Genomic DNA, 18,824 nt, shown 5'->3' with positions numbered 1-18,824 from the left:
CCCACATCTGGAAGGCAGAGCAGTGCAAAGACCCTATGGCCAAGGAAGGTCACATTCACCAGTCCCCGGGTTAGGACTACCGCCAATCTTTTTTGAGGGCACAGTAGTTTAACCTGTAACAGCATCTAACGAGGTTCTCTTCTGTTCCTCCCCACCCCAGGCGCCCCGCCCCGTGCCATGGCCCTCGTGTCTGCTGATTCCCGCATTGCAGAACTTCTCACAGAGCTCCATCAGCTGATCAAACAAACGCAGGTGAAAAGCCACAGCCCTCCATTCCTAGAGGGAAACATGGGCTGTGATGCCGAGGTGTGGAGGGGTGGGAAGGGGTTGTGTTCAGAGAGATTGGATGTGCAGGAAGGAAGAGGACGTCATGAAGGTGAGAGGAGGAGGGCAGGACTACCATTCCTGTTGGGTTACCCATCACGTGCAGGATCTCATGATTGTTTGTTTAATAACAGCTATATTGAGGTATAATTTACCCATTTAGAGTATATAAGTCCATGGTTTTCAGTACAGTCCAAGAGTTTTGCAACCATGACCATGATGAACTTCAGAACATTTCACTGCTTGACAGAAGTGCCCTGTATTTAATAGCAGGCACTCCTTTTTCCTTCCACCCCTGAGCCAGGTAAACAAAGATGCTCTTTTGAGGCAAGATAGTCCAAGGGTTTAGAGGTTCTCGCTCAGAAGTCGGTCCAAGGCCAAACCTGTTTTGGATGTGCAGGGTTTGAAAACCCAGGCTGGCTGAGTTAATATTTTACTGCATAAGCCACCCCCTGACCCTTGGCCTAGAGGCTCTCTTATTGCAAAACAATCATATTTGACCATCTGTCTTTGGTATGGCGTTTACACTGTCACAGATACAGCGATAAGAGCAGTATGAATACGCTTGACATTTGGAGAAGCCCTTGGGGCTAGGGATAGACTTAGGAAAACAACTAATGTGTACTTAGAGCCACTGCATCCATTTTCATATTGTTGAGCTAATGTGATCACTCGTTTTGCCCGTCACCTGCCACTATTTGTACATTATGATAAATTTGTGTAGAAATATTTAGCATAGAAATTAGCTGATGATTAGAGAAATCCAGTTCTTCCTCAGGCCACTCATTTTCCATGAGTATTATACTCTGAGAAGGCTGTGACTCAGCCTCCCAATACAGTTGGACGTCAGTCTCAGTGTTACCATATCACTTATTTACATAAGGTGGTTGAATCTTAGCGACAGTGCCGTCTGTTACACCATAGTGAAGTATGGTCATGGGAAAATTCATTTTCAATGTGGAACTAATCAGTAAGAATTACAGGGCCTGCCCGCGTCCCAGATATTGCTATGGGCAGGCGTTATTACAGTGGCCATGATTCAGTTATTCCTGGGTTCCAAATCAGCTGGGGATAAAGCCAGTCACCCTGCCTCAGCTCAGAGGCTTTACTGAGCCTGGTTTCTGTTGTGTGCTCTCCTAAGGGGAGGACAGGCGGTACTCAGTACAAGTCCTGTCTCTGCTAACTGTATTTCAGGCTATGTCTTATTTTGATTAACCCTTGGGTCAGGGTAGTCCTGGTGCATCAGTGTAACCTACCAGTGTCCCTAGAGGGCTTCCACAGGTTTGGAGATCATAACATCCCATAGTTGTGCCCCTTGGGGCTTGGCAGGCAGTGTGGAGAGCCTTCACCCTGTGGCTGCATTAGCCTCCACCTATATTAAAATAGCCAGGAGGCCTGGTGGGACTGGGTGCAAGCCCTTTCCAACAACACATGGGTCCTAGAAAACTACTTTACTAAATCTTCATCATCTTTCCAGGCTGACTCTCACCCCTCCCTTCCCCTTGCAAGAGAATTCACTTCAGTCTGTTTTTTCTGATTAACACATCTTTTCCCGTTAATCCTATTTCTCATTAAAAGTGCATTTGGCTGGTCCCACAGCGCACACACCCTTTTGTCTGTGAGCCCGTGTCGCTTACTCCGCCGTGATTGTGTTGACGCCCTGTACTGATGGCCTGGGTGCACTTAGCATACATATTTGTCCCCAGAAGTGTTGGGTGCCCCAACTAGGGTTAGATGCGAGGTGGTCACACCTGGATGTAACTTAGCCTGAGCGCATCATACAGACTTTCAAAAGCTTTCTTGGCTCAGGGTGGGCTGTTCCCGGGGAATTTAGACCCAGCATGTGGTGTCTGGTGCTTTAATCCTATCAACAACCAGTTCCCTCCCTATTCTTTCTAATAACTTTTCATTTACAAAGACAGGGGTGATGTGTATTTGTGCCCAGTGTGCTGCGGTATATTGATAGGCACTGCCATAGTCTGTCCCTTGTCCCTTTCTCAGCATGCCATCACCCAGGTTTATAGTTATACGAGGATCAGTCTGCTGAGAGCCATAACTGCACAGTCCAGTGGCCCAGGAGGGAGCAGTTCCCAGAAATTCTTTCCTAAAGGATATCCTTTGTAGTGGGCTGTAACCTGGAAACTAAGAGTCAGAAGATGCTGGCACACATATTCCTAAGTGAAAGAACCCAGTCTGCAAGGTTATTGACTATGATTCCACCTATATGACATTCTGGAAGTGGCAGAACGAGAGAGTAAAGAGATAAGGGGTTTGGGGATAGGGAGGGGTGCATGGGGATAGGAAGGGGTTTTTAGGGAGGTAAAACTATTGTGTGTGATACTGTAATGGTGGGTACATGACCTTATGCATTTGTCCAAACCCATGGAATGTACATCACAAAATGAACCTGGCCCTGGCCGGTGTGGCTCAGTTGGTGGAGCGTCTTCCTCTGCACCAAAAGGTTGCCAGTTCAATTCCTGCTCAGGGCACATACCCAGGTGGAGGGTTCGATCCCTGGTTGGGGTGTGTACAGGAGGCAACCAGTCAGTGTTTCTTTCTCACTTCGATGTGTTTTGTTTCTCTCTCCCTCTACCTTCCTCTCTCTGTGAAATCAATTTTTTTAAAACATATTAAAAATAATAAAGGGGGGGAAGAAAGTGAACCTTAATGTAATCTATGGATTTTCGTTAATAATTGTCAGTACTGATTAATTAATTGTAACAGCTGTACCACACTAATGCAAGATGTTAATTAGGTGAAACTGTGCAGAGGAAAGCAGGTGTATGGGAACCCTCTACTGTCTGCTCGATTTTTTTCCAAACCTAAAACTGCTCTAAAAGTTCATTAATAAAATGTTAAGGCTAAAGAAAAGAAGATACTGCCACATTGCTAGATTCCCTTCAGTCGTCAGTAGTTAATCCAGTTTATCATCATAGCGTGTAACCAGAATGTCTCTCAGAGGGATGCCACTCAGGACTGCAGACTCCCTTTTAACTCTATCCGGTTCTAAGAGCAGGAGGGATCTTAGCAAATATATGGCTTCACGCTTTTGGGCGTCTGGTATAACCGAGTTTAGAGCCCATAGTATTTTCTTAGTCTGAGTGTATCTTGAAGTTATCAATATAATATTGAACTTACACCATTTCATAACCCATTCATTCCTCAGCTACTAATTTCTCTTTCTCTCCCTTTGTCATTGATTTTTACCCACATTTTCCACCCCTGGAAGGATGTTAGGTTCAGCTGGTCCAGATTGCCAGCAGCAATGCTAGTCTAGCAGGTGTCATGTTCTGTCTCCTCCCCAGCCCTCCTCGGTCATTCCCACTCATGAAGGTTAGGATTACATAGGTACAGAACTACTGGGCTCTTTCGACCACTGGGTAGTGTAGCTGCGTTCACCATTAACTCCACTTTGCAGGCACTTAGAAGTTCTAAGAACCATCCCTGCTTCTGGCACCTTCAGTTGCAGCCCTGGTCCCAGGACCGCTGATGTGGGGAAGAACTGCACCAGCATCCTTCCCCATCCCTCTCCCCCAGCGGAAATGACCATGGATGGATGTGTGAATTCTGGACTCAATTCTAGTCCCTTGCTCTATAGGCCAGTATCACCATTTGACGACTGTAGCTTTATAGTAAATTTGGAAATCGGGAAATGTGAGTCCTCCAATGCTTTTGTTTTTCCTTTTCAAGGTTGTTTTGGCTATTTTGGGTTACTTGAATTTCCATATGAATTTTTTTTTTCTTCCCCATATCAATTTTAAAATAAGCTTGTCAATTTCTACTAAGAAGTGAGCTGAAATTTTGGTGGGTATTGTATTGAATCTGTAGATCAATTTGTCTTTTCTGGTGGAGAGTCATTAAATCTGTAGTGTACAATTTCACTTTAATGCCTTTGTAATGCTTTTGTGTTAGTGAAGGGGGAATCCTTTGTAACTGGTCCTGACTTGGATGTAGAAAATGAGCGCCATGCTTATGGGCCTGTGCCTGGGGTGCAGGTGGCCCAGCAGGATGAAGGCCTCCCTCCGACCCTGTGGCCTCCTCCTTGCAGGAAGAGCGTTCGCGGAGTGAACACAACCTAGTGAACATCCAGAAGACCCACGAGCGGATGCAGACGGAGAACAAGAGTGAGCAGCTGGGCTCAGGGAAAGGGGATGAGCAGTGGGTGTGGGCCAAGGCTGGGAAAGTGGCTGCTGTCATTTTCACAAGGGCCTTTGGCATGTGTCTGCGTAAGCCAAATGAGCTGCTTAGGCCAGAGGGACAATTTTCCCTTAGGCTGGGTGACTTAGGGTGACTTAGGAGACAGATACCAGGCTGCCGAGTACTAAGGAACCTTAAAGTCCCCCAACTCTAGGGGTGGGAAAGTCACTGAAATGAGTTTGCATCTAGGGAAACGCCTTAGCTCACAAGCTCCGGGTCAGCTGGTGCTTTCTAGAGCACTTCCCTCCCGGGGCCCCCAGGTGGCCAGGCTCCTGGCCTTGTCCTTTCCAGCTCTGAGCAGCTTTGAGATTGGTTTCTGTTCTTCCGTGTGCTGAGACATCCTTTCCGTATGTATCATGCTATGGCAAAGGCAAGGATCTTCCCTCGGATGTAGTGATGGCATTTGTACCACATGAGAAGGTGAACTCACAGCACAGGGGGCCGGGTGCCTCGGGGAGCACTTCTGAGCCAGTGAAGTTCATGCCGCGGTCCGTCGTGGCTCCCCTGGGCCTCCCGAGGCCTGAGCCGGGAGTACTGGAAGCAGGGCCACATTGCTGCGGGCTCCCCGCGCCCAGCTCTCTCTCGCTGTGCTTCCTCCGCAGTCTCTCCCTATTACCGGACGAAGCTACGAGGCCTCTATACGACCGCCAAGGCCGACGCAGAGGCCGAGTGCAAGTGAGTACCGGCCACCAGCCGCCCTCGCCTCCCTGCCTCCCGGTGCTGGGCTGCAGGAACCTGAGGACCACGGCCCAGCTACCTTCCTGGCAGGGATGAGCCTCTCCCTTGGGGCCACCTTCCCCGGAGCCCACTTCTAGGCCCCCCTTCCCTAGCCCTCCTGCTCTGTAGATGGCAACAAGGCAGGGGTCAGTCCTCCCACTGCCATTTACCAGCCACATGACCTTGGGCAGTCACTTTAGCAGAGACTCAGTTGCTCCATCGTTAAAAGAGAGATAATAACTAACTATAGAACTGTCTACATAAAATGAGATGATGCATATAAAGTGCCTAAGACTAGTGTTTTTCAAGCTCTGAACCATAACACATTAGGAAGTGCGTTCTCTATTGTGCGGGTAGCAACAGCAACAGTAGCAGTAACAATAACAACTCCATGTGACCTTACTCTGTGCCAGGTACTGTTGCATGTGTTCTATATATTTACCTCATTTAACCCTCAGCAACCCCACTGTGGGGTTACACCCACTTAACAGATGAGGCACTGAAACACTAGGGGATTCTTTATCTGCCAAAAGTCTCAATTAGGAAGTGGGGAGCCCAGTTTGAAACCCAAAGTCGTGTTCTTTAATACCATGTATAAGGATCCCTTTCCCCAGCACACACATCTGTTTTATATGTACACACATCACAGACTTGGAACAAGAAGCACAGTTTTTACTGTTACTATTGTATAGTCTATTCTCTTATTTATTTTTTTAAATGCTGATGGTTACCCAAGAAATTAATTTTATGACTCGCTAACGAGTCATAGCCTACAGTTTATGTCACACTGCCTTGCCCTTGTAGGTGATGCCTGGCATGCAGGGCCCAGAGGGGTGACGGGCATGTGCCCGAGCAGCACCCTAAGCATTACTCGAGGCTGCAGGGCTCTTCCTACCCTTCCATCTGGCTCTTCTCGGGCTCTTCCCTGTGCTCATGGTTCTGTATTTTCTTTGCCTGCTGTCAGTCATTCTGTAAACCTTTGCTGGTGCTACCCTGCCTCTGGCACTGGCAGTCCCCATATAGAGACAGGATAGTGAGGACCCTGCCTTCAAGGGCAAGCTGTCTAAAACAACACCTATAGGACAGTGTAGTTGATGGACCAGCAGAGAAGGGGCTCACTGTGCTGGGGGTCGGGGATGGCATCAGGGAGAAGGCTCGGGTTGGGGATCAGTAGGGAGACAAGGCGGAGAGCAGAGAGTGTGCAGAGGCCATGGAGGGGACCTGCAGAGCGTGTGCATTTGGGAAAGGAGAACTAGTCCTTATGGCCGGGGTAGGGGAGGGCGGGAATGTGGAGGGCCTCCAATACCTGGACTTTATCCAGGAGGTGATAGGGAGCCATGGAAGATGTAAAAGCAGGAGGAACTGCCACGTGGGGAGTAGACTGGGTCAGATTGAAGGCTACTTAGGAGACCAGGCAAGAGATCCTGATGGAGTTGAGCTGAGATGGTGGCAGTGGGAATGAAACGCAAGAGTGGGCCCAAGGGCAGTTTCTGACACCAAATTGGGGACCAGGTGGGAGCAGAGAAGACTCTGAGGTTCTCAGTTTGGACAAAGGGATCTGGTGAGGCTCCCTATGCCAGGTTGGGGAGCAGAACAAAAGGGCGGGGCCAACGTGGGGGGAGGAGAGTGAATTTTGTTTGGAGGCATTGCCTTCCTCACCCTTCCCCACCCCTATCTTCTCCCAGGTTTGCAGATTTCTCATTTGGCCACAGCCACCCGGGCTTGCATAAGTCAGAGTGACTTGGGGTCATTTGAGGATAAAAGGCAGCCTGTCTCTTGCCAGCTAAACTGCTGACAAAGTGAGGTGACAAGTTCTGCAACCATGTGGTGTGGGCTCTTCTCTGGCATTGGCTTACCCAGAATTCAGCTTGTTCGTAACTGCGGGGCCCAACTTCTTGCAGTTCTGCTGCCATTTCCATTTACAGCCTCTCAAACATGTGCACGTTCATTGTCTAACACCTGAGTGAGGCCTCTCAGCACCAGCTGCCCTGCTGGGCATGGAGACAGGGGAGGTAGCAGGAGACAGGAGGTAGCTAAGATGCCAGCCCTGCCTACAGGGCGCCCGAGGCTGGGCGGGGAACACACCCTGTCCTGCATTCCTGCAGCTCTGGTCCAGGCGCCAGAACTGCGTCAGCTCACTTTCTAAGTAAGTGGATTAAGACCCTCCGGAAACTCTGGAGGAGCCAAGAGCCGGCTTCTGGAACTAGCTCGAGTCCTGAGGGAGGTTGCCATGCTTTCTACTGTGTGTGCTAAGGCTGCCTCCCACCTGGCTTTCCGCCTCCTGTTTGCAGAGAGTGGAAAGGAGACCCTGTGTCTCCATTTCACAGTCATCTCCTTTTTAAAAAGGCCTTGAGCTCTCACACTGGCAGCAGGAGTCGGGGAAACAGGCTCAGAGATCTCACTTTCCATATTCCGGTGGAGGACACCTGGCCGTTGCCGGGGAGCAAGGTAGTGACTGACATTAGTTCAAAAGGCCTTTCTCAGGTGCAGCTCGGTCAGGGCGCAGTGAACAGCGTGGGGTTGAGGGGTAACGCTGACTGGAGACAGTGGGTAACAGCCTCAGTCCCTCAGATTGCCGCCAGGGAAGGTAGTTTTGGGAGCGGCTAAGCCAGTTCGTGCAGAGGTACCCGAGGGACCGTTTAGCTTTCCAAGGGCCGAGTGACTCACGGGCTGAAAGGCAGGTGCCTGGAGGAGAGAATCAATGCCTGGTCCATCTTTGCGAGCCAGGCACTGGGCCCCGGGCAGCAGCCCACTTGCTGGTGGGCACCTGCGACATGGTGTTGGTCCACGATGCCGACCAGAGGAGTGCTCTGGTCTTGACGCGTCCCGGGAGGGCCCGCTTCCCCCCTTGCCCCTGACACAGATCTCAAGAGTTGGCACAGAAGCCACGTGCCCGAGGAGCTAACATTTAGGAGCCTTGTCCTCCAACTGAGCCCCTCCCCACTGCAGCCTGGTGCTGGGGCAATCCGGCAGCAGCAGGGCCCCTGCGGGTTCCTTGTGCTGCAGATGGGCAGAGGCGAGGGGGTGGGGCGGACAGCTCAGCTCCCCCCAGTTCTGCCTGGATAGTGCCCTGGCCTTCGCTGCTTTGCATCTAGCTTTGCGAGCACGACTACAACTATTTCAGCAAGCGAAGGAGGCCCAAAAGGAATTACTTTTTCCCTTTTGCCTTTGAAAATGTCACCCTGATAAATAATCACGCTGTGAATTTGTATGCAGCAGTGTTGGAGTATTTTAAAGGGCCTGCACCATTTTAGCCCCTTCCTATTGGTCACGGAGAGGTGCTAAAGTCCAGGGGAGGGAGGTTAGGGCTCAGGGCTCTTGGCTGAATGCAACAGGATGTCACCCAGAAGGAATCCCTTCCTCAGCTGTCACAGGTGAAGGGGGCCCCTTGGGGTGGCACCAGCCCTGAGCATTGCTGCCAGGCTGGCTGACTGCCTGTCAGAAGGTAGGGAGCCAAGCTTTACCGGGAGGTCATACCTGGTGACCTGAAGCTTTTATGGTCCTGAGATGGAGAAGTTTCAGTTCCAGAAAACTGCTTTTTAAATAGTAACTGCCCTTAACACATTGTTTCCTCAAATCTCTGCAGTGGACCTGCGATAACTTTCGAAGAGGAATTGCATTCCTCTCCTAGAGATTCACAGTACAGATTGACAGTATCCAAGGCTCTGCTAAGTTCTGCAAACAGTTTCTTTCACTTAGTATCTCATGTTTATACACTGCTTCTCAAGTCTGGCTGCACCTAAAGGTTCTGATTTAATCAGGGTGGAGCTCAGACACTGATAAGGATTTAACTTTTTATCTTTCATACCTTCAGACTTACATAAATGTAATATTTTTCCACATCTGCTTTATCATTCGATATGTATACACATTTTTTCCAAACCCTTTATATTACAGTCGTGATGCCCCTTGACCTCTAAATACATCAGCCAGTTTTTCCAAAAAACAAGGACATTCTTTTTTTTAACCAGCTGACTCACACCCTTACATTCAAAAGGCACTAAATGAGTCATGTAAAATAGTTTAAATGTAAAAGTAGGAAAGACTATCCGGAAGATCAGTTATATTGGAACAGAATCGTTGTGATCAGTAAAGAGAAGTGTGTTCAGCCCAGTGTCACAGGGAGGACTTGCCGTGGCAGAGCTGCTCACGTGGACGCTGAATGACAGTCTGCAGCTGTTCCTAATCTGGAGCTGCCGTGATTGCCTGGTCCTTGATCGCCTGGTCCTTGATCGCCTGGTCCTTGATCTGATCCTAGGAAAGGTCAGGTTGCTCAGAGGAGCAGTGGCATGGACTGTGCGTGTGACTTCCCTCGTCAGCTGAGGAAGAGACCTGCACGTTGAGTTGCTGGTGGTTCAAGGTGGTTGGATTGCAGTGCCCTCTGCACCCAGCCAGTGTCCCAGTAACGCCTTTATGACTCTGCTGTACCCTCTTTAGGGTTCCCTCCCCCTCGGCCAGTATTTCTGTTTAATCCGTCAGGGTCTTTCTTTTGTGCTTATTATTTGTGAAGAGCTCTGAGTCTCTGAAACATTGCAGGTGGTAGCGATGGAGGTTCTACAATGTGCCCAAGGACTTTCATTTTAAAGATTTTTTAATTGATTTTTAGAGAGAGGGAAAGAGAAACAGCAAAGATGAGAGTGAAACATTCATCGGCTGCCTCGTGCACGCCGCCTACTGGGGATCGAGCCTGCAACCCAGGCACACGCCCTGAGCAGAAATTGAACCCACAACCTTTTATTATTTTTGGTTAATCCTCACCTGAGGGTATTTTTCCATTGATTTTTCGAGGGAGTGGAAGGGAGGGAAGGGAGAGAGCGAGAGAAACATGATGTGAGAGAGACATGGATTGGTTGCCTCCCCCACATACCCAGACCAGGGCTGGGGAATGAACCTGCAACCCAGGTACACCCCCCTGACTGGGAATTGAACCCGAGACCCTTTGGTGTGCACGCCGACGCTCCAACCACAGAATCACACTGGCCAGTGCTCTTCTTGTTTGTTGTTTGCCCGCGGACATTTTTATGCAGCCATGCACATTTCTTAAAATCAGGACTAATATAAAACTATTAACTAACCTACAGATCTTGTTCAAATTTCATCTCTGTCTTCTCATGTCCTTCGTAGCAAAGGAAAAGTTTTCTAGTGCACATTGCCGGTGCATTTAGTTACCAGGCTGCCTTAGTCTCCTTCACTCTGCAGCCGTTCCCAGGCTGCCCTTACTTCTCCTCACCTTGACACTGGAAGATCATAGGCCAGTGCTCTTGTTGAATGCCCCTCAATGTAGGTTTGTCTGACTTTTCCTCACAGTTAGATTCAGGTCTTACCCTTTGGGCAATGGCACGGAAGTGATGTTTTCCTTAGTGCATCATGTGAGAAGACACTGTCCCGTTGGTTAAGGTGGTCTCTTCCAGGTTTCTCCTGTGCCAGGTTAATGCTATTTTCCATTGTGTTATTAATGTGTATCTCCTGGGAGATACTCTGAGACTGTGTAAAGATCCCACTTTCAGACCCACTAGTTTTCGCATTTGTTTATGATTCTTGCTTAAAACAATTGGGATTTTTTTTCCAGAGCTTCCCAGGGGGTTCTGATGTCTAGCTCTGGTTGAGAACCACTCCCTTAATATGCCACAGAATATAGCTTAGGACACGCTACATAAACCCGTGTCCCCAGGCAGGCCCAGCGGCAATGATCAGACTCAGTTCCCTTTGGCCTCCTGGCTTTTACTCCTCTGCTCTCCTGGAAGCGTGAGTGCCCCACATCCCGTTGCTCACAAACCTGCGGTGGCTCTGGCTGCATCCTGCCTGCGTCCTGGACCAGCCACACCCAGCAGTGATGCTCTGAGCATGTTGGGCAAGGTGTCGCTGCTCCCTACCCCAACTTCTGGCCTCTGCCTGATGATCTCCACAAGTCACACCCTGTGGGACACCTTCTGTGACTCTGTATTGTGCTGTGTTCTCATATCTCCCTCCTACAGAACGAAGGCCTAGAGGCGTGGCCTGGACAATAGCCCAAATAAGCATGTGGAGTCTGCGCTGCTTTTTTTTTTAATGTGTTTTTATTGATTTCAGAGAGGAAGGGAGAGGGAGAGACAGAGAGAAACATCAATGATGAGAGGGAGTCATTGATCGGCTGCCTCCTGCACGCCCCCTACTGGGGATGGAGGCCGCAACTAGGGTGTGTGCCCTGACGGGGAATCGAACCGTGACCTCCTGGTTAATGGGTCAACATTCAACCACTGAGCCACACTAGCTGTACTGTGCTGCTTATTGATGGTAAAATATACTTTAGGGCCTGGCCAAGTGTGGTGCAGCAGTTGAGCATCGACCTAGGATCCAGGAGGTCTCAGTTCAATTCCTGGTCAGGGCACATGCCTGGGTTTTGGGCTCGATTCCCAGTAGGAGGCGTGCAGGAGGCAGCTGATCAATGACTCTCTCATCATTGATGTTTCTCTCTATCCCTCTCCCTTTCACTCTCAGAAATTAATAAAGATATATTTTAAATAATACACACACACACACATATACATATACACTTGAGGGCACCTGGCCAGAGTGGCTCAGTTGGTCGGGCACCATCCTATGCACTGAAAGGTTGCCGGTTCAATTCCCGGTCAGTGCATTTACCTGGGTTGTGGATTCAATCCCCAGTCAGGGACCATTCAATGGATGTCTCTCTCTCATATCAATGTTTCTCTCTCTCTCCCTCTCCCTCTCGCTAAGCATGTCCTCACATAAGGATTTAACATATATACGTACAGGGGTAGGCAAAAGTAGGTTTACAGTTGAGAGTACCCAAAACAGTGTTAATAAAGGATTGTAATAATCATAACCTGCATGTCTTTTTCCACATGAGCAACTGTAAACCTATTTTTCCCACCCCTGTATTAGGGGAAAAGATTCCCCAAGGTCTAGGCTGAAGAAGCCTTCCTCTGGCCAGGACTTGTGTTCACTTCTGCCAGGTTGCTTGAGCTGCAGTCAGTCTAAAACCTCATCAATTAACTCCACAGTTTTCTGGGGCGCAGCCTTTCAGGAATGAGTTCCCTCCACCCCTAGCCCTGCTCTGAGCCAACAACTCCCACAGTCCTCTGCAGAGCCTCCTTTTACATGTCCCAGTTTGGGCAGACCCCAAGTTTTTCTTCTGTCTTCCAAATCCCAAGAGGTTGTTAGAGGCTCCCCACACTCAGTGACATTTCTTTGGGCTTTGTCAAGTGCACTCAGGCAAAGGCGGCCCTCTGCTTTGCTTACCTATCTAGGATGCTCTTAGGATTTTTGGCCTGCTACTTCCAACTGTCTCATAAGTTGTTTTGTTTTGTTTTGTTTTAAACATGTTTTTATTGACTTTAAAGAGAGAGGACGGGAGAGGGAGAGAGAAAAAGCAACTTCGATGAGAGAGAAAAATTAATCGGTTGCCTCCTGCATGCCCCCTACTGGGGATGGAGCCTGCATCCTGGACGAGTGGCCTGACCGGGAATCATACTGGCAGCCTCTTGGTGCACAGGACAGTGCTCAACAACTGAGCCACACCCGCTGGGCTGACTCATCATTTCTTTTATGCTTTTAAAATTAAAAGTCACCTACATGGGGTTCATAGTTTTCAGCAAGAAGGTTGGTCTGCATTATTAACCAGAAAGGGAAGTCGATGCTTTGTGCTTCAACCAGACCTCTTTCCTTTCTCCCACCCTCAGCATCCTCCGGAAAGCCCTAGACAAGATTGCGGAAATCAAGTCTCTGCTGGAAGAGAGGCGGATCGGTGAGTTAGACACGTCAAGTTAGTTCAGTGTCCTCAGCCAGGTGGAGTGAGGGCTCCTGAGAGCTGCAGTCACGTCTTCCTGCAGGGGTAGCCTGTAACCTCAGCCTGGTGTGATTGATCGGTCCATGGGTCTTGACAGAGACCCAGGGCAGCCTGGGACTGGGAAGAGAATGAAGTCATTCCCAGGGCTCAGAGGCAAGGCCTCCTCATTCTCGAACACCATGGTGATTTTCCCCAATCCCTCAGGGTTCTCTCCCTCTACTGCCCAGGGCAGTCACCCGCCAACTCCCTACTACCCCTAGACCCATTACTTGTTTTTTTAAAAATATATCTTTATTGATTTCAAGAGAGGAAAGGAGAGACAGAAACATCAATGATGAGAGAGTCATTGATTGGCTGCCTCCTGCACACCCCCAACTGGGGATTGAGCCTGCAACCCGGGCATGTGCCCTGACCGGGAATAGAACCCCGATCACCTGGATCCTAGGTCGACGCTCAACTGCTGAGCCAAACTGGCCAGGCATTTTTTTTTTTTTTTTTTTTTTTGGCCCATTTCTTGCTGTGCTGAGAACCTGGCTGTTTTTTGAGAGCCACACGGGGATGTCTTGGAGCCAGCCTTTCAGATGGAGTTGACACCAGTTGCTGGCTTCCAGAGCCCTTTAGGCTGCTTTCCCACGTCTCTCGCCCTTTCCATGAACCCACAGTGGACAGACTCCTCACCCATGGAAATTGTCACACTGCCACCTGGGTTTAAGTTGACTGGGTGTGTGGAGCCATGCCTGAGGAAGTAAGGGCTCTGCCCACATTTGGTAATTCTTTTAACTTTTTGCTTAATTACAACATATTAATAGAAAAGACATGCAAGTATACACACAGCTCCATAAATTTTCACTAACAAATGGATGTGACCAGCACCCGGATCAAGAAACAACATGAGCAACGCCTCAGAACGCCCCTTTTGCCCTTTCTGGTGCCTTCCCCCAAAGGCACCCACTAACCTGCCATCTCACTAGGTTAGTGTCGCTGGCAGTCTCTCACCAGGGGCTTCTAGTGGAGGGTCAGGGGGCACATCTGGGCCCTTGGTGCTCACTCAAGAGGTGGGGCGACCTCCTGACAGCTCGATGCAGGCTTGCTGGGGGCCCGGCGGGCCGGCACCCTCTCCCTGGTGCCTCAGGGGCTCACTTCCTTCCCGCAGCGGCCAAGATCGCGGGCCTGTACAATGACTCGGAGCCCCCGCGGAAGACCATGCGCAGGGGGGTGCTGATGACCCTGCTGCAGCAGTCAGCCATGACCCTGCCGCTGTGGATCGGGAAGCCTGGTGACAAGTGAGGGCAGGCCCAGGGAGGGAGAGCTGGCAGGGGAGGGGCTGGGGCTAACACTTCATTCCACCCTCAGGCCGCCCCCCCTCTGTGGGGCCATTCCAGCCTCTGGGGACTATGTGGCCAAACCTGGAGACAAGGTGGCTGCCCAGGTAAAGGCCGTGGATGGGGATGAGTAGTGGATCCTGGCCGAGGTGGTCAGTTACAGCCATGCCACCAACAAGTGAGTGGTCACACCCAGCCCTGTGGGAACTGGGACAGCGTGTGAAGAGCCGCTCCTTGGGCCATTTCCCCTCCCACCCTCCCCCTCGGTCCTAACCTAGCTCGGGTACCTCCCTGCATCCACTGTTCCCTTTTCACCCACAGGTATGAGGTTGATGACATTGATGAAGAAGGCAAAGAGTGAGTGTGCTGGCCAGGGAGGGGCAAGGGAAGCCTGGGGACAGCCTGGCTGCTGGGAAAGAGCCCCCCGCCTAGCCCCGGGTTGACCTAAGCGCCCCTCCAGGAGACACACCCTGAGCCAGCGGCGTATCATCCCACTGCCCCAGTGGAAGGCCAACCCTGAGACGGACCCCGAAGCCTTATTCCAGAAGGAGCAGCTTGTGCTGGCCCTGTACCCCCAGACCACCTGCTTCTACCGAGCCCTCATCCACACCCCCCCGCAACGGGTAAGGTAGCCCCCATGCACGAGATCCCCCATGACACCAGGACCACCTGGCTGACCAGATGGGTCATGGGGTCATCTTCCCCTCTTGTCCTCACCCTGTAGCCTTTGAGCTGGGAGGGTCCTGTGAGCTGCCCTCCCCTGCTGACAGTCTGCACTGTGACTCCCCTCCAGCCATGTCCTCCAGGCAGCGCCAGCGGCCCTGCAGAGCCTTAGCAGGCTGGGTGGGGCGGACCTGCTGTGTCCTCTAACCCCGCTTTCCCACTGAGATGGGGAGCCTGAGCCCGGAGATGGAAGCGCCATCCTAGGGGCCTGCCTTCCAGCCCCTGACTCCTGCGCCACTGCCCTTTCCTGGCGCAAGGCTGCTTTTCCTGGAGCTTGTGACACTAGTGCTGGCTCCCTGGTCACCCATCATGGATGGCAGTTTAGAGGCTCTTCTCCCCTCTTCCTCCAGGGTCCCTGTCTGCGGCCCTCTGAATTGTCCTTGCTCCCCTTAACATCGGGTCCCTGAAAGGCACCAGTCCCTTTGGCTGCGGCCTGCCTGAGTGGGTAGTGAGTCCCCTTTTCCCTGCTTTTCATCCCGCCCTTGGCCCTTGGCCCTTTGGAGCTGAGGAGAGCTCTGTAGCAGCCGGGAGCGGGCTCAGACATCCAGACTCAGTGAGCCAGATGAGACAGGGAAGGCTGGGCCCACACACCAGGGGTTCCTATGGGTCTAGGCGCGGGGGGGCCTTGCCTGGGTTTCTGACCAGCGCCTCCTGTCTGCCTCCTGCCACAGCCCCAGGATGACTATTCGGTCCTGTTTGAGGACACTTCCTATGCAGATGGTTACTCCCCTCCCCTCAATGTGGCCCAGAGGTACGTGGTGGCTTGTAAGGAGCCCAAGAAAAAGTGATGCAGGCTGGCAGGTTCACAGTCTCCTGCCGCCCTCAGGGGCAATGCAACAAAAGGTTATGTGATCAAATAAATATTCCTCCCCTTGGCCCATGTCTCCCGGGTTTTACTTTTCTAGACTGTTCTCACCCCTCCCCGCATATGGCAAGTTGGGTTGCTGGGGCCTCACTTGGTCCCAGTGGGCATTAACTCTCTGGCTCAGGTTTGCTTTGCTTACAACAGAGACACTCCATGCAACACAAACTGTACTTTATTCGGAGGCCACTGCCGGGCTGCTTTCACACCACGCCCTCTGCAGCGATCCCATGAACAGCTCACAGCTCAGAGCGGAACTCGAGGCTGCAGCCTGCCATCTTCTCAGCATAGTCGGCATCAAAGCGCTCATTCTGGGCCACAGTGAACATGGTTTTCCAGTCCCCCGTGACGCCTGTGGGAGTGGGAGGGAAGGAGGGAGCCTGGAAGTCCTGGCCACAGGGAGGCCCAGAGTGGCTCAGGGCAGCTCCAGCCGCTGCTCCTGCCCTCGCCTCCCAGATGCCCCTCCTGGTGGACGCTCACCTTTCCTCATGAAGGGGGAAATGCTGTGGTCCATGATTTCAGTGGGGATGGTGCTGTAGTTGGCCATGCGGTTGTTCTTCATCTCCTTAAACGATGTGTGCCGCACAATGTGATCCACGGTCTCCTCTGGCAGGGAGCGTCCCAAGAACTCCAGGATCTTCCGAATCTCCCTTTTGGGGTCCTGGAGCAGCAGAGGCGCTCTTCAGTGGGGGCTTGGCTTGTTTGTTGAACAAACAAAAGGGAGGCCCCTGCCTAACCTCATGGCCATATCCCACCCTGCTCCTTGATTCTGGTGCTCTGTCCTCTGTCCCTGGGGCAAAGTTAATTGCTTTCTGCCCTATTAAGCTGTGATCTATTAAGCTGTGTCTGGTTCCTTATGGGTGAGGACAGGGACAGTCTTCTGTCATAACTGTGGCCACAAGGAGAAGTAGCAGTAAAAGGAGGATCAGTGGCTACACATGGCACTGACTGAGGCACTAGGAAATAAGAGCTGTACAGTGTGCTGCCCAGGTGGCACTGAAGCTCTAGGCAGGGAAGGTGAGGTGGGGGGTCTAGGATCAGTTGGGGGCTGCCATAGGGAAGGGGGGATTAGAGGGCCTTGGCAGGTCCCCATGAGGCTCCTGCCACCCCACATGCAACATGGAGGGAGTGGTAGCAAGTGGTCTCACCTCCTTCATGTCTTCGTAGAAGAGGTAGAGAATAGGGTGGGTGTGCCTCAGCTCCCACCACTCCCGCACATGCTGGTACCATGACCCATAGGACACTGGGGAAAAGGGCAAAGGGCATGAACAGACGTTGGTATTAGTTTTGGCTGGCTGCCCCCAGCTCCACCCCCTCCTTCCTCCAGAGTCAGGCCCACCTTCCCCAGCCATGAACTTCTCTAGGAAGCTGTCCCAGGTGCCAGGGTCAGGGTTCAACTGGACCATGCGGTAAAAGTGGTAATAGGAGACAGCCACATCCTTCGCGTTTCGGGCAACATAGATCACCTGTAGAGGCCAAAGACACCCCCTCCCCCGCACCGCATCATCACCGGACAGCACACCAGACACTGTACGATCTTCTAAGCATAACATTCCACCCTTCAGAGCATTCCTGTCATGGAGGTTTTCTCCTGGTTTGGTCAAGAGGGAAACAGTCTCAGAGACTGACTTGCTTGACTTCCCATGGTATGGGTGTGACTGAGCTGAGATTTAAACCCTGCTCTGAGGCCAGAGTCCTGGCTGGCCTCAGGAACTGTATTTTATACTAATACAATCCTCTCAATGCCACTGGACCCAGATTTGGAACAAGGCGTGCAGGGTTCCCGCCAGCCCCTCCTCCACAGGCCTGTGAGCACCCAGACCCTGCAAAAAGACTCACTTTCCCTGGCCACCTGACCCCACCAGAGCATGAGGCTGAGGACCTCTCCCTCTTTAAGATGAGACCAGGCTTGAGGAAGGAGACCCTCCCAGAAGATAGAGCCAAAGCTAGGATCGCCCCAGCAGCCCTTTTCTCTAGCTTCCTCTGCCACTCACCTTGACCTTCTGATCCAGTAGGGCCTGGGGGATCAGAGCCAGGGGCAAATGTGTCTTGAGGAGCCGTGGGGCTGGTGTATCTTTCAGAACCTCAAGACCTAAGCCATGGGTAGGAAAGGTCTAGTGTGCTGGAGCCTGGGTCCTCCCTCCCTCCACTTCACTTGTCCCCAGCACCCCACCACATACCTGAGGGACATCCTGGACCCTTGAACTCAAGGAAGGGCACCCGGATAAACATGGGGGCTCTCTGACATTTTTCCAAGTCGCCACCCTGATAGATCATGTCCAGGACCTCACTGACCCAGGTGGTGCCTGGGGAGGAAAATGAGAGGTAAGCAGGGCTGAGGGCACACCCCTGCTGGCCCAAGGTGGGGGACTGCAGCCCAACCTCATCACCTACCAGATTTGGGGTATGTGATGATGAGTAGGTCATCGGGCCTGGGTTGTAAGCTCTGCAGTGGCCCCACCACCTCTGCAAAGTACTTAATGAGAGGGATCCCTTTCACATACTCCAGTGGCGGGCGGGAGGTGTCCTGGATCCGTTCCATCTTGGCACAGACATAAACACAGCCAATTGAGCAAGTGAGCTTGTTTGGGGAGCCAAAGTCTGGTGTGTGAAGGAGCAAAACTGTGATAATTCAGCAGAAGAGGGAAGGAGGGATTCCAGCGGGCTGGAGTTGGTGTCAGAATGAGCTGGGATTTCCATGGGGGAAAGGGCAGGGTCATTAGAGGCAGGAATGGAAATCAAGCAATAGGAGCTAACAGTGCAGGGTGAGGGAGGTCTGGCCCGGCCCAGCCCACCCCATCCTAGCACTCACCAGTCCTCTCCAGACTTTGGCCTTGTGGCTATCCTGTGCTGTCGCTTAGCGTGAGTGCAGTACACTGAGTGCACA

The 18,824-nt window shown here is 51.6% G+C and overlaps 2 protein-coding genes across 2 annotated transcripts; one reads left to right on the top strand and one right to left on the bottom strand.

The window, feature by feature from the left end:
- Positions 1-160: 160 nt before the first annotated feature.
- Positions 161-15,950, top strand: LOC308554371 (SAGA-associated factor 29-like). The gene is given in 11 exon segments (XM_081131607.1): positions 161-252; positions 3,760-3,861; positions 4,373-4,448; positions 5,124-5,196; positions 12,924-12,988; positions 14,184-14,313; positions 14,384-14,483; positions 14,487-14,530; positions 14,674-14,709; positions 14,813-14,975; positions 15,747-15,950. Coding segments are annotated over 11 exon segments (981 nt in total). The 5' UTR covers positions 161-177; the 3' UTR covers positions 15,864-15,950.
- A 150-nt stretch (positions 15,951-16,100) lies between these two features.
- LOC308554367 (sulfotransferase 1A1) lies at positions 16,101-18,824 on the bottom strand. Its single transcript, XM_081131602.1, has 8 exons — positions 18,750-18,824; positions 18,332-18,479; positions 18,118-18,243; positions 17,932-18,029; positions 17,277-17,403; positions 17,086-17,180; positions 16,418-16,598; positions 16,101-16,289 (listed from the first exon to the last, which is right to left on the bottom strand). The coding sequence occupies exons 2-8, from the start codon at positions 18,477-18,479 to the stop codon at positions 16,177-16,179; spliced, it is 888 nt and encodes a 295-aa protein (XP_080987728.1). The 5' UTR covers positions 18,750-18,824; the 3' UTR covers positions 16,101-16,176.

Source organism: Miniopterus schreibersii (genome assembly GCF_964146895.1).
Source record: "Miniopterus schreibersii genome assembly, chromosome: 3".
NCBI lineage: Eukaryota > Metazoa > Chordata > Mammalia > Chiroptera > Miniopteridae > Miniopterus > Miniopterus schreibersii.
Note: the sequence above shows the minus strand (reverse complement) of the source record. Positions and strands in the feature narration are given on the sequence as shown.

Bases quoted from the DNA above. Each gene is read 5' to 3' on its own strand.
- LOC308554367 (XM_081131602.1), bottom strand. From the start codon at position 18,479: ATGGAACGGATCCAGGACACCTCCCGCCCGCCACTGGAGTATGTGAAA. The intron at 17,181-17,276 runs GTGGGCCTGACT...CCTTTTCCCCAG, and splicing joins GAAGTTCATGGCTGGGGAAG to TGTCCTATGGGTCATGGTAC. The intron at 16,599-17,085 runs GTGAGACCACTT...CTGCTGCTCCAG, and splicing joins TCTACGAAGACATGAAGGAG to GACCCCAAAAGGGAGATTCG.